The sequence below is a fragment of the Hemitrygon akajei genome, chromosome 14 (assembly GCF_048418815.1).
Source record: "Hemitrygon akajei chromosome 14, sHemAka1.3, whole genome shotgun sequence".
In the NCBI taxonomy this organism is placed as follows: domain Eukaryota; kingdom Metazoa; phylum Chordata; class Chondrichthyes; order Myliobatiformes; family Dasyatidae; genus Hemitrygon; species Hemitrygon akajei.
In genome coordinates, this window is record NC_133137.1 from 48,639,105 (window position 1) to 48,652,872 (window position 13,768).

The window sequence follows — 13,768 nt, forward strand, 5'->3', positions numbered from 1 at the left end:
CGGTGCATATGATTGCCTTGTCATCGCAAGACCCTGTTGAGCATTAGTAATGTAGAATACTGCAGGTCTGGTTCACTGGTTGATTGACGAGGCTGGCAGGGGAGCTGTATGGCCTCAGTTGTTGTGGGGCCAGGCCCTCATGCCACACTGTCACTTGTAGCAGCCGCTCAGGAGGAGATACCGCAGGTGATGGTGGAGGGTGCAGAGGTACGGAAGGCATACTGGAATTCATACTTGCATGAGAGATGGCCCCTCTGGTTAGTTTTGCTTTCCAGTGGAGGACAAGGTGGATTACGTTTGTCCACGGCTGCCCTAGCACATGATGAGGGACTGCTATGTGCTTGTTCTTCCAGAAACGTGGCTCCAGGACAACATGTTGCCATGTCACTGAAAAACTTGGGCTATTTATTTTCTTGTGACTATGTTATACTGCTATCATAATTCTATGTGCCTTGTGCTGTGTGTGGCTCTTGCAAAGGAACACTGTTTTATTTGGCTGGTTGAATGACAATTAAACTTAGACATAAAAATCCAGTTACAAGTGGGCCCCCATTTTTTGAACGTTTGCTTTACGACAGCTCGCTGTTAAAGAAGACCTACAATAGTACCTGTTTTCACTAACCAAAGAGGATTTTTGCTTTTACAAAAAAAAAGACACCCACTTTATACGTGTGTTTACCTCGAGAAAGATTACCATGACCGTGAAGCCTAGTGCAGGCAGTTGTGTGTGCATGCATGTATGTACGTACGTACACGTGTGTGTACATGCCGCTTTTTTTTCCAAATCGATTTTGGCTTGCTGTCTTCCCGATTTTGATAAGTGAAACTACACCATACATACAATATTTCTACTTTATATAGGCTGTATATTTATCATATCATTCCTGCTTTTACTATATGTTCATGTTATTTTTCGGTTTTGTGTGTTATTTGGTTTGATTTGGTAGGTTATTTTTTGGGTCTGGTAACACTCAAAATTTTTTCCCATATAAATTAATGGTAATTGCTTCTTCGCTTTACGACATTTCAGTTTACAAACAGTTTCATAGGAACGCTGTACCTTCGGATAGTGGGGGAAACCTGTATTAGCATTCAGACTCATTTTGTATGATGTAACACCCAATGGACTATGTTGGAACTTTTCTTTTAAGAGTGTGTTATTTAAAAGTTGCTTCTTTTTCTTAGGAAAGCGCAGGAAGTCCTCCTCTAAACCATTGATCCTAACTGAAGCACAGAAACAGCTGATGATCCACAAGCTACCTCATGTTCTGCGTCTGCACCTCAAACGCTTTAGGTAATTGAGATCCTAATAGCTGAAAGAAGTTGCGTGTGTTCAAGTTTGTGATTCTGTATCTGGTTCTCCAATGACTCTTGTTGCAGGTGGTCAGGTCGCAATCACCGTGAGAAGATAGGAGTCCATGCCAGCTTCGACCAGGTATTAAATATGGAACCATACTGCTGCCGGGAGTCAACTGGAGTCCTTGGAGCCAATTGCTTCATGTATGATCTGGCTGCTGTGGTCATGCATCATGGAAAGGGCTTTGGCTCAGGACATTATACAGCGTATTGCTACAATACAGATGGAGGTGTGTACTTTCATTGTGTTTAAAACTGCATGCATCCCAAATAGATCAGCCTGGGATGTGAAGGCAGTACTAAAAGATGTGGAAAAAATGATTAAATTTGCTTAAATATTGAGAGTTCTATATGCAGTGGCAGTCCAAGGGTTAACATTCAAATTGCATTAAAAGATCTATGTGCAGAAAGAAAGCTATTAGTGGTTTCTGTTTCCTCCTGCTGCCACCTTTCCCCTCTCGCCATGCAATCTGTTAGAATCTGGCCTGATCCTGGGGCTTCTGTCATTGCTGGAAGACATTGCACATGAAACACACTTTAGACCAAGGGATCGCTTTCCAAATATTTGCCATAGTTCTGCTTCATCAGTAATTTGCACTGTCTGAAAATTTGAGCAGTAGTTGATTTAGTCTTACCCATATTAGTAAATTTGAGTTGTGTGACATAGACCCTTTCACTGTTTTGTTTAAGGTATGTTTACTAAGTTCTGCATTATTTCATACAAATCTTTCTTAAAGGGAATGATCCAATGTTTTATAATTGGCTGGTGAAAGTAGGAACTGCATTAATGGCTCACTCATGTCTCATCCAAAGAACTTTGATTGGATTCATTTGTAGCTTTGGCTGGGTTTGAGATTCGTGTCCCAAAAGTGACCAGTGCTGTGGACTGTATTTTTGATTTAATGAACTCTGAACTGAAGTAAGTTCAGAAGGTTTTCACTCTTGCTCTGTCCTACTTGTGATATTCTTGTGCACATTTGTGTATTTTGACTTAAGGTTCTGCTTGCTCTACTCCAAAACAGTGGGTGCTCCTAAATTAAATTTAAAATGTAAAATAAGAATCCTTTGACCTTTCACCACCCAGTTTCAATCTGGAGGTATGTTTAGAGCAAATGGTGAAACACTGATCTTGGCTGATACTGTTCTGCTGCAGTTGGCCTTTGCTCTGAGATCACTTCCTTCCCGGTTATTACTGCAGCAATGTCACAGCCCTTTCTAGAGAGTGGGGTCTGGTGTTTCCCCATGGTCAAGTACGCTGTCTTTCTTTTCGTTTGCATGTAATGGTACCTGAGGAGCATGAACATTTTCACCTTCAAATAGCAGCATTATCTTTTAATATGTTTATATTATAATATGAGTATTTTGGTTTTTGTAGGATTGTGGGTCCACTGTAATGATTCAACGGTGACGATCTGTACTGTGGATGAAGTTTGCAAAGCTCAGGCCTACATCCTCTTTTATATCCGTCGACTCCCTCATGGCACTAAACTACCATCACCACCTGCCTCACCTGGTAATAACTGAACACCAGCAACACAATTACAGCTTGTATACTCGTTATAATTACTTTCTCAACACAGCCCTAGCCCAAGGATTTTGTGGATATGCATTTTATGGATGACTACACTGATGTCAGACTTTCCTTTTTAAAAAGGTGCATAGTTACTAGTTTTATAGTGTTTTTATCAAGTAATTATTTGGGTGTCGAAGTAAATGCTTTACATGAAATAACCATCCTATAATAATTATGTACGTACAGAACAGCATTTGTAATTTTCATATCTGGTATGTGGAGTTCAACAGATCACTAATGGAGACCTCATACCGTTAGATAGTTTATTGTTTGGTGTAACAGTGTTAATATATCTATTTTGTCAGTCTTTTAGTTTTGTTCTCCATTGATCTGACACATCGCTTTTACAATGTTTACTGGTTAATTGTATTATAATGGTCTTTGTGGAATCTGCAGTGATCCTTGGTTTTAAATCTCTAATATTTTATCTGCAACATTTAAGATCTTGTATTGAACATGCACTTTTATCCATTAATGTGACCCCTCCACAGACATCCAAATGGAAAAGTACCGGGTAATGTTTAATTTTATTTCTAAATTAAATGAGGATGATGGTTGTGCTCCAGCTCTGCACAGCCTTGGTGAAAATATTTTTGGAAGTTATGTCAGTTTTGGATTCTGTAGCTTGTGAAGGCCTTGCTAAAATGCAGTATAGATTTTCTGTAGAAATGAAGAAACACAGGATAAGATGTTAATATCCCTTGTACCAATGGGTCGTGAACACTTGCTCGAGATTGCCTTGTTGGGGGTGGCACAGGGTTGACATGCAGGACTTTTTGAGTGGGCACCCTCTTTCCTCTATGTTTCATCAGTTAGCCCACTACATCTCCAGAGGGCTCAATGATAACTTCTGAGCCCCAGAGTCATCCCTCGTTGTGTCCTCCCACTCTTGATGCTATCTTGGAGCCCAGGGGATGTCTTTTCACTTGATCCAAAGCTATTGATTACTACTTTCTTTGGCCACGGTGGCTCTGATGGTTTACTGTAGAGTCTGACCATGGATCCCTAGTTCCTTCAGCAATTTGACGGTGGATGTGTTTATAAATCCCTTACAACCCACGTCCACAGCACAATCTTTGGTTTTCCAGCCCCTTTGCTGAACTTCAGCAGTTAGATCTGCATAGTGTAGCCTCTTGCACTCATAAGCTTCAGCCACTTAATCCTCGCACAGGACTCTGTGTTTCATGATGTAGATGATCTGTAATGAATTAGTGTGGTCTAAGGTTGGCGGTAGCAATTTCTGGTGAAAAGGTGAGTTGTTTATTGACATCCTCCAGCATTTTCCAGTCAAGGGCCATGTTCATCTGCCCTGTATCTGGCTTAGGGGGTAGATTAGTTGGTCTGTTCCTTCCCTCCCGGACAAATGCTTCTGGTGTCAGAGCGTTCGTTGTTCTAGGGGGCAGTGAGGTCGTTGCTACCCTCTTGGTCTCGATTGGCATTACCAGGCTCTTCAAGACCTGGTTCTGATGCCACGTGTGAGGCTGGTTTTCCAGCTTGCCAGGATATGATTGAGGGTTGCCAGAATCGGGCACGGGGGACAAGTTGGGCTCTCACTGAATCACCAGTGGAGGTTTCTTGTGAGGGAAACACATCATATGTAGCTCTGATGAGAAAGCTGTTTGCTTCCATCTCCCATATGTCCTTCCAGCTGACTTCCGTCCTCTCAATGCTTTCCCACTGCATCCATTGTCCCTGCTTAGCCCGGGAGACAGCCTTTGGACTTTTGTGTGACCATTCTTGTCACCGTACTTCCTTGACAACCATTTTCCTTCGCTCTGGAATAGTGGCCTTGTGCCAGGTGGGTCCACTTGCTGTCAGACAAAGCTGCCCCTGCCCTGTTGGACTTGCCCCACAACGTCTCTATCCCTAAGGGCTGCTGTTGCTTGCTGCACCACATCAGCTGGGGTCCAATTCCACCCATTTGATAAGGTCCGTGCAGTGTTACTGATGGTCTTCTCTTGAGGGTCTTTGATTGTCATTGATTGACAAACCTCGGAATACCTGAATTTCTATAAGGCCAGTGAAAGATCGTTCAAGGACTCCTTTACCATAGAGACTGATGTTACTGATGCACCTTTGGACACCGAGCCACTTCTTTACAAATGACATGGTGGTTCGCTCGAGCTTTTTCAAGGTTGTTGGTGATACCTCATAGACGCTGAGTAGCCTCATCCCCTGGGGTAGGAGTCCAAATTGTAAGCACTAGATCTTTAGTTTTCCTGGCAGCATGGTCTTGTCGATGTTATCCAGGCTGCTGGCAATGTGTTGCTTTAGTTGCAGTACCAGCTCTTTGTCTTTGAGGCTGGCGTAGTACCACCTACCCACGCTTTTGTCAGGCTGTTCAGACACTTGGAATTGGGTCATCACAGATGAAGAACTTTGTCTTTCAGCATTCCCTTGACTATAGAGATGCTTCGTGACTTGCTGGGTCTGATTTTCATTCTGGCCCACTTGATGTTTTCCTGTAGCTTTCCAAGTAGTCGCTTAGTTCAAGCTGCAGTAGTGATCAGTGTTGTTATATTGCCCATGTATGTCCTAATAAGAAGACCAAGTCCAGCACTTGTTCTTTTGCTGCCTACCACTAGCCCTGATAATAATCTCCATGGCCATTGTGAAGACCAGGGGTGATATTACTGTTGTGAAGCACAATTGCAGGTCTTGGAAGTACAACTTCCCCAGAGTTGTGATGGGCTCTGGTATCAAATGCTTCCCAGAGGAGTGCATGGGGAATTGAGCGGAATGAATTGGCGGGGTCCAGGAAGATCACATGGAGATTTTTTAATGTCCTTCCGAGCTGCTTGGATCAGATGCCACATCATGTTTGTATGTTCCAAACACCCGGAGAACCCTGGAATTCCTGCTTTCTATATAGATGTGTCAATGTACTTGTTTTTCTCCAGGGAGCTGGCCAGCCTCTGTGCTTAGTGAAGAAGCTGTTCCCCCTCAACGTTCAGAAGACAGATTGATCATAGCTGACTGTTCTCTGCATCCTTTTCTTTTGAATAAGGACACCACCAGACCCCTGCCACACTTTGGGTATTATTCACCTCTGTTACACTACCCTCATGAGCCTCCAGAGAAACTGCAAGACATCTGGTGCGTTCTTGTAAAGTACTCCATTAGGCCCTGGAGCAGATGCCGCTCCTGCCTGTCAGAATCCAGGTGATAAATGGGGGGCTGAATTGGTGGGATGTCAAATGGAATGATCATATGTTCCTGCCTTTTCAAGTTGATGTGAATCTTTTCCAGGTACTCTTCCAGTTCCTACTTTGATGTTTTCAAAGTTCCACTTTTTACTGGTGTGAAGAGACCTTTAATGAACTTGAAGGGTCTACTCCACAGTCTATTGCTAAAATAAATAAAATTTTATAAAAACTCGCCCACACAACTGTGTTGCATTCCTTGATGTAGCCACTGACTCTTCCTCTCCTGATGTTCTGCCTGATCCCAGTTCCACATTTCTGTTGTGTCTTCACTATCCTCTTTAACTTTATTTTTTATTACTTTATTTAGCTTTAACTGTACTTCACTGGATCTGCACCCCCACCCTCATTGTGTAGCAGAGATCTCACCTTAAGAGTCCCTTTAGAACAGAAATGTGGAGAAACTTCTTGAGCCAGAGGGTTGTGAATCTCTGGAATTCATTGCCACAGATGGCTGTGGAGGCCAAGTCATTGAGAATATTTAAAGCAAAAGTTGATAGGTTCTTGATTAGTAAGGGTGTCAAAGATTACGGGGAGAAGGCAGGAGAATGAGGTTGGGGAGAAAATAAATTAACCACGATCAAATAGTGGAGTAGACTTGATGGGCTGAAGGGCCTGATTCTGCTCCTCTGTCTTGTGATCTTTGTATCCCTGTTTCCACAGTTCAAAATCTTCCATCTACCGCTTCCAACTTAATAGTTCCCTAACCACATGATCTTGTTTCTGTGTTCTGCCCAATCTGGGCAAAGGGTCCTGTGAAGTTTTATTTACTGTTTTCAAAATTTTTTTCACTTGCGTCTGACCATTAATTCTGTATTACTCAATTACTAGAAAACTGCCTAACTCTTGTCCTGCCGAAGGGTCTTGGCCCAAAAAGTTGACTGTACTTTTTTACCAAGATGCTGACTAATCTTCCGAGTTCCTCCAGCATTTTGTGTGTGTTGCTTAGATTTCCAGCATCTGCAGATTCTCTTGTTTGAACTCTTGTATTGTTTGAGCTTGTGTTTATAATTTAAACTCTTCAGTTATAATTTGTTAAATGAACAAATAACCATATAACAATTACAGCACAGAAACAGGCCATCTCGGCCCTTCTAGTCCGTGCCGAACGCTTACTCTCACCTAGTAGGGAACCTACTTTTCAAAAATTGAATATATCATGCCATACTGCATGTTTGGATAGGAGTTGACGCTGCTGTGCTATCGCCATGATTTGACAAATGCTGATGTGTACCCCGCTACAATATACTATAGTTTACACAGTATTTCAGTACTGGCTGTTGCTAACATGTGACCATGTTGGAGCCAGCAAAATGTTGCTGGTGTGAAACAGTTACTTAGGAAAAGGTCTGGAGGAAATGCAATACATAACAATGATAGCTGCAGCTTTCACTCAGACGTTCATCCAGTATCTTACTTTCAGTTATTTAGCCTCAGCTAATTGTAATGCAAAATAATTCAGTATATCGTATCAATCCTGCTCTTAGATATGAGGTAATCCCATTACGTGTTTCCTTATGCTCTGCATCTTCCTTGTTTCTATGTTGTTTCTACAAGGGAAAGTGATTAATAACCTTTGCCTCATGGGCTATCGTTCTGATGTGGTTTAACACAGTTCTAATTTTGCTTTGAAATACAAATCTATAGCTAAGTGAGATTAATTGAGTTCTGGTGAAAATTCTTTGAGAAATTCAGAACATGAATGCAATTTGCTGGAGTTATACTTTAAATGTTGAAATGTTGTGCTTTAATGTAGGAAATCATTTTGAATATGATTGTATGACAATTAAAAACTAATATAAAAAACAGAATATGCATCACTGTGGAGATACAAGCAGAGTTAATTCAAGCTGATTACATTTGAAACACCAGAAAATCTGCAGATGCTGGAAATTCAAAGTACACACAAAATGCTGGAGGAACTCAGCAGGCTGAGACCGAAATATTGACTGTTTACTCTTTTCCATAGATGCCTGCTGAGTTCCTCCAGCATTCTGTGTGTATTGCTTTTGAAAGAATTTTCTGTTCTTATTGTAACTCTCCAGCACTTAGTCATTGAATTTGTACAGTACAGAAACTAGTCTTTTGGTACTTTACCTTGCAGAAACCAGACAGCAGCTCTTGTAGACTGGTTACTGGGATCATTTTGGGAATCCCGGAGATCATGACGAGGCCCGAAACATCAACAGCGCTCCTCCCTATAGATGCTGCCTGGCCTGCTGTGTTCTACCAGCATTTTGTGTGTGTGGTTGTTTGAATTTCCAGCATCTGCAGATTTCCTCGTGTTTGATCATTTGAGATGCCCAGTTCTTTAAAGTACCCTTCCACTCTGAACTTTGTTTAAAGTACTGGCTTTATAAAAGGGACTGAAATTCCATAAATCTTGTGCAAGTCTCCGACTGCATCAGTGAGCATTTGGGTAATTGTGTAATAAAGTGATTAGTGTCAGTGTGAAGTTAATAATGAAGGTAGTTTGTTCCTTGTTCCATGCTTTTCATGAAAGCAAAGCACCAGTCCATTTACTGTTTCATCTTTTTGAATTTACATCTGAAAAGGAAACCAAATTATCATTTAAACTATTAAGAATCTGTTTTGGGTCACCTTTAATTGGGAAAGGTTTTTGAGTCAGTGTGACATTATATATTTCAAGTAAGAACATGCAAAATTCACAGCGGGAAAAAAAGGTCTGTGTTTGCATATCAGGGCTCAAAAAAGTGCAATCTCATCCTTGGTAATATGACATTTAATGTTTCAACTGTGTTCTTGATATGATTTTTCACCTTTAAATGCCTGTTTATATCTTCTGTGTGCTTTGGATCAGTATTTCTACACCATGCTTTCTTTCTTCAAGTCCTGCTGCAGATGCTGCTTGACTACTCATACTTTTGCCCAACTGATCTTTAAGCAGTCTGTTAATCCTTGATTACTTTCCCCTCTCTCTGCCTCATTGATCTTTACCTTCCACCCAAAGTGCCAAGCCTAGGTTTTGAAGCAAATTCCAAATTGCTACAGAATTGCCTATTAAGGCAGATAGTTGCATCAGGTTCATAGTAATATTTTTACTTTTATTGAGCACACTGGGAATTCTAAAGCATCAAATATTTGATGATCTTGTAAATAATTCATGACAACCTGTGAACTTATTTTTATGTGGATTTTTGGTGGTATTCCACATCTTCTGCAGACTTGGTAAAGGTCAGATTAGGTGTTTATAAAATTGCATCAACCATGCTAATTTCATGCTGTGCTTGTTGCTTAGAGCTGTAACTCTGCTACCGTTGGCCTGATCAGCTGTCATTGAAACATCCCTTAAGAACCCATGTTCATATTTCTCATATTTCCATATTTTATTGCATAGAAAGCTAATTCACCCAGTATAGCAGTTCTTGGAGTTCACACAATGCAACTTCCCCATTAACCAAGATTCAAGATTGTCCAATGTCATTTCCTATACACAAGTGTAAGAACAAAATAATTGTTACTCTAGATCTGATGCAGCATAAAAAATTTAAAGATAAAGAACACAATAAACATAAATATATAGCCTATATACATAGGGTGGTATGTCCACCACCTACTTACACTATGGGTATTTCATGGTGGCCAATAATCTATCAACCAATGTGTCTTTTGGATGTAGATGGAAAGGATAACCCACAGGGAGAACTTTCAAACTCGACTAACCACTGGAGCTCAGGATTGAACCCTGATCTCTGGAGCTGAGGCAGCAGCATAATTTGTTAGACCCGTGTTTTTTGCATAGATGCTTTCTAAAATTTTAAACAATGATCAAGAGGGGTCTTAATGTTTTCAGTTCTCATTAATGAGCTATTGAATTCTCTCCTCTTTCTGGGACCATTGTATGATTATGCCTGTTCCAATTTTGGTGAAATTTATTTTGGTTGAAATACAGTGAGAAGTTCTTAATGTATGGATATTTTTCTAAAATGTGTAACAAAGAGATGAAAATTTATCATGAATATGGTTGTGACATAAAATGAGTTCAAATGGGAAAAGAATGTGTCTCAAATGTTTTCTACAATCAAGGTTTAGATTCAAGATTCTATTTTTTGTAAATGTGGCTCTAACTTGAAATTTTACATATGTGCAACTAGCTTTAATTGACAAGTTGACCTATATCATAGCAGCATTTTATACAGTACAATAGAGGGGAAAAAAGCTTTTACCCAATTTGGTTAAAAGATGATTATTCATTTTGCTATATGAAAATTGTTGGTTGTTGTAAAGAAATGCTATGCAAAATTGTTACTTCAACTTTAGATATCTTACCTCAATAAAATTTTTAAATAAACAGGACCTCCATGTGTTACCGACTTTTAAATCTCCAGATTGAAATTTTTGGTTTTCTGAAAGTTCTGTTGTAATGTAAATACTAAGCTTTGGAGTCCAACACATTACTTTAACATCAGTTAGTGGTCCATTCACAATACCTGCATTGCATACTTAAAATTATACAATTCTAAGAGTCTTTTGAGGTGGGTTGATGGTCTGTAAAAGGCTGCATTGCCTTAAAGAGAAGCATTTCCATCTTGTTTAAAAATAAAATGCTGTCAAACTGGGGATTGGTTCCCCAGTCCTGCCATGGGGTTTCAACCAGAAATGTTGAATGTACTCTTTTCCATAAATGTTGTGTGGCCTGCTGAGTTCCTCCAGCATTTTGTGTGTCTTCCCCATTGATTGGAATGGGTATATATTTGGCAAATGTGTTCTATTATGGATGAATGCAAGATATTGATTCTTTATCCATTGGGGAACGTGTAAGTTGGAGAGTAACCAAGGTAGTGCAGAGGACTGATTGTGGAATAATTTAAAACAAAGTACATTGTACTGAGCTGTAGAACTAGTTAGACCAGAATTGGTTGGCTCTCAGTAGTTGCTACAAAAGGGCATGTGAAGTAAAAAAAATAATTACATAGAAAAGATACCAGAAATGAAAAGCAAAAAGGGGACAGAATTGGATTCTTGCAAGTGGAAACTGAGATGTAGTCTTACATGCAAATGAAAAGAGCCAAGGATAAAATGTATTCAGTAGTGCTGGAAAGTTGGTGAACCCTGTAGAATTTTCTCTATTTCTGCTAAATATGATCTAAAACGTGATCAGATCTTCATACAAGTCCTTAAAACTAGATAAAGAGAACCCAATTAAATAACACAAAAACATTATACTTGTTCATTTATTTATTGAGAAAAACAATCCAATATTTATGTATTTGTTTGGGGGCAGGGAGAAGTACGTGAACCTCAACAAAAGCCATTTAGAGTCAGGTATTCCAGTCAATGAGATGAAATTGTTGGTATGGGTTGTAGAGGTGCCCTGCCCTACATATTAAAAAAAAACTGACGGAGCCAGCTCTTCTCAAAAAAAAAACACCTTTATGTGCACCATGCCTCAATCAAAACAACTTTCAGAGGACCTTGGGAGAATTGTAAAGATGCACGAAGCTGTAAGAGGCTACAAAAGCATTTCTAAAGATCTGAATGTTCATTAGTCCACGGGAAGAGAAGCTGTCTACAAATGGAGGAAACTCAGTACTGTTGCTACTCTTCCTAGAAGTGGGCATCCTGTAAAAATCACAATGTGCAATGCTGAAGGAGGAATATTGCTGCATGTCTCAAGTTTGCAAAAGAACCACAAAAGTTCTGGGACAATGTTCTGTGGACAGATGAGACAAAAATTGAACTTTGACAGAAATGCACACTACTGTGGAGGAAAAAGGGCACTGCATACCAACACCAAAATCTCAGCCCAATTGTGAAGCATGGTGGAAGGAGCATCATGGTTTGAGGCTGCTTTGTTGCCTCAGACTAGACAGCTTGCAATCGTTGAGGGAACAATGAATTCAAAATTATATCAAGACATTTTACAGGAGAATGTCAGGATAGCAATCTATCACCTGCAGCTTAATATAAGTTGAATAATGCAACAAGACAATGATCAGAAAGATAAGAGTAACTCAACAACAGAATGGTTTAAAAAGAAAAATCTTGTTTTGGAATGGCCGAGTCAAAAGTCCTGACCTTAATCCTATAGAAATGTTGTGGAAAGACCTGAAGCGAGCAGTTTATGCAAGGAAACTCATTCACATCCAGAGTTGAAGCAGTTTTGTAAGGAGGAATGGCCTAAGATTCCTCCAAGCCGATGTCCAGGGCTGATCAACAGTTACCAGAAACATTTGATTGACGTTATTGCTGTACAAGGGTATCACACACTTTTTCCAACAAATACATGTAATATTGGATCATTTTTCTCAAATAATTGCACAAATATAATGTATTTTGTGTTATTTATTTAATTGGGTTCTCTTTATCTAAGTTTAGGACTTGCATGAAGATCTGAACATATTTTAGGTTATATTTATGCAGAATAGAGGAAATTCTACAGGGTTCTTAAACGTTCTAGCACCACTGTAATTTATACTAAAGCATCCAGTGTGAGTTCAGTAGAAATGTAACCAGTGAGTCCTTGAGTAGTTGACAAAAACAGCATGATGGACTAGTAGGGAAATTAGCTAAGCAAAGGAGATAGGAATGGGTCAACTGATGGTTACAGAGGTGGGAGCAAAAAGCAAATGTAGACCTTCTGGGATGGAGCATGACTTTTGTGCTCTAAATAATAAAAGTTTATATTTAAACTATTGACTTTTTCAAGTTGTGAAAATCAAAAAATTGTCTGGTCTTTTTAGCCTATCCATTGATTTGTGAACACTACATAATATTTATTATATCTTCATTCTGAAAGTGAGTCTGATATAACCGAAGACAAATGGATGTTACAAGTAATTTCTTAATTTTTATTGTTTCATTGCAGCTTCTATTTAGGGAAGCCACTGATTCAAAATGATCATTATAACAACCCTTGCTGCAGCAGATGGCCAATGGGATATTGGATTAATAGTAGCAATTGGGTTCCAGCTGAATGTCCCACTTTAAGTACTAAAGATCTGCTTCAATTTAGTAGAAATTCACTTGAAGTTGTTCTTCCAGTTTAAATGCAATCTCTGAACAATCTTTTCCATTCCAATAACTAAGCCTTAACTATGAGAATTATAATGTGTTGTTTAGCTGTAGGAGAAGGGCAATGTTAGTCTACTTAACTGCATCAGTTGAGATTTTCAAAAGCAGATACCCATAAAAATTGATAGGTAACTGTTTCTGGTAGTATGACACTGTGGAGTTCGAGAATATCTTCTCTTTCTGCAGAACATTTTGTTGGCTCTGACAGGATCTATTAACCTTTGCCTTAAATATACAAAGACTTGGCCTCCACAGCTGCCTGTGGCAATGAATTGCACAGAATCACCACTCTCTGGCTAAAGAAATTCCTCCTTACCTCCATTCTAAAAGGATGCCCCTCTTTCATGCTCTCCCATCATAGGAAACATCCTCTCCACATCCACTCTATCAAGGGTCTCTGGTCTCAGCCCAAAACGTTGGCTACTCTTTTCTCACGGATGCTGCCTGACCTGCTGAGTTCTTCCAGCGTTGTGTACGTATTCTCTACCACTCTATCAAGGCCTTTCACCATTAGGTTTCAATGAGGTCCCCCTCATTCTTCTGAATTCTAGTGAATACAGGCCCAGAGCCATCAAATGCTCTTCATATGACAAGCCATTGT

General features: G+C 39.8%; 1 protein-coding gene across 1 annotated transcript in view; it reads left to right on the forward strand.

Moving 5' to 3' along the window:
* usp44 (ubiquitin specific peptidase 44) overlaps window positions 1–10,449 on the forward strand; it is a 63,163-nt gene extending 52,714 nt beyond the window's left edge. Inside the window, exons 4-6 of the mRNA XM_073065982.1 lie at window positions 1,186–1,294; window positions 1,381–1,586; window positions 2,732–10,449. Coding sequence (XP_072922083.1) covers window positions 1,186–1,294; window positions 1,381–1,586; window positions 2,732–2,880 — 464 coding nt within the window. The 3' untranslated portion in view covers window positions 2,881–10,449. The remainder of the gene's footprint in view (window positions 1–1,185; window positions 1,295–1,380; window positions 1,587–2,731) is intronic.
* The last annotated feature ends 3,319 nt before the right edge of the window (window positions 10,450–13,768 follow it).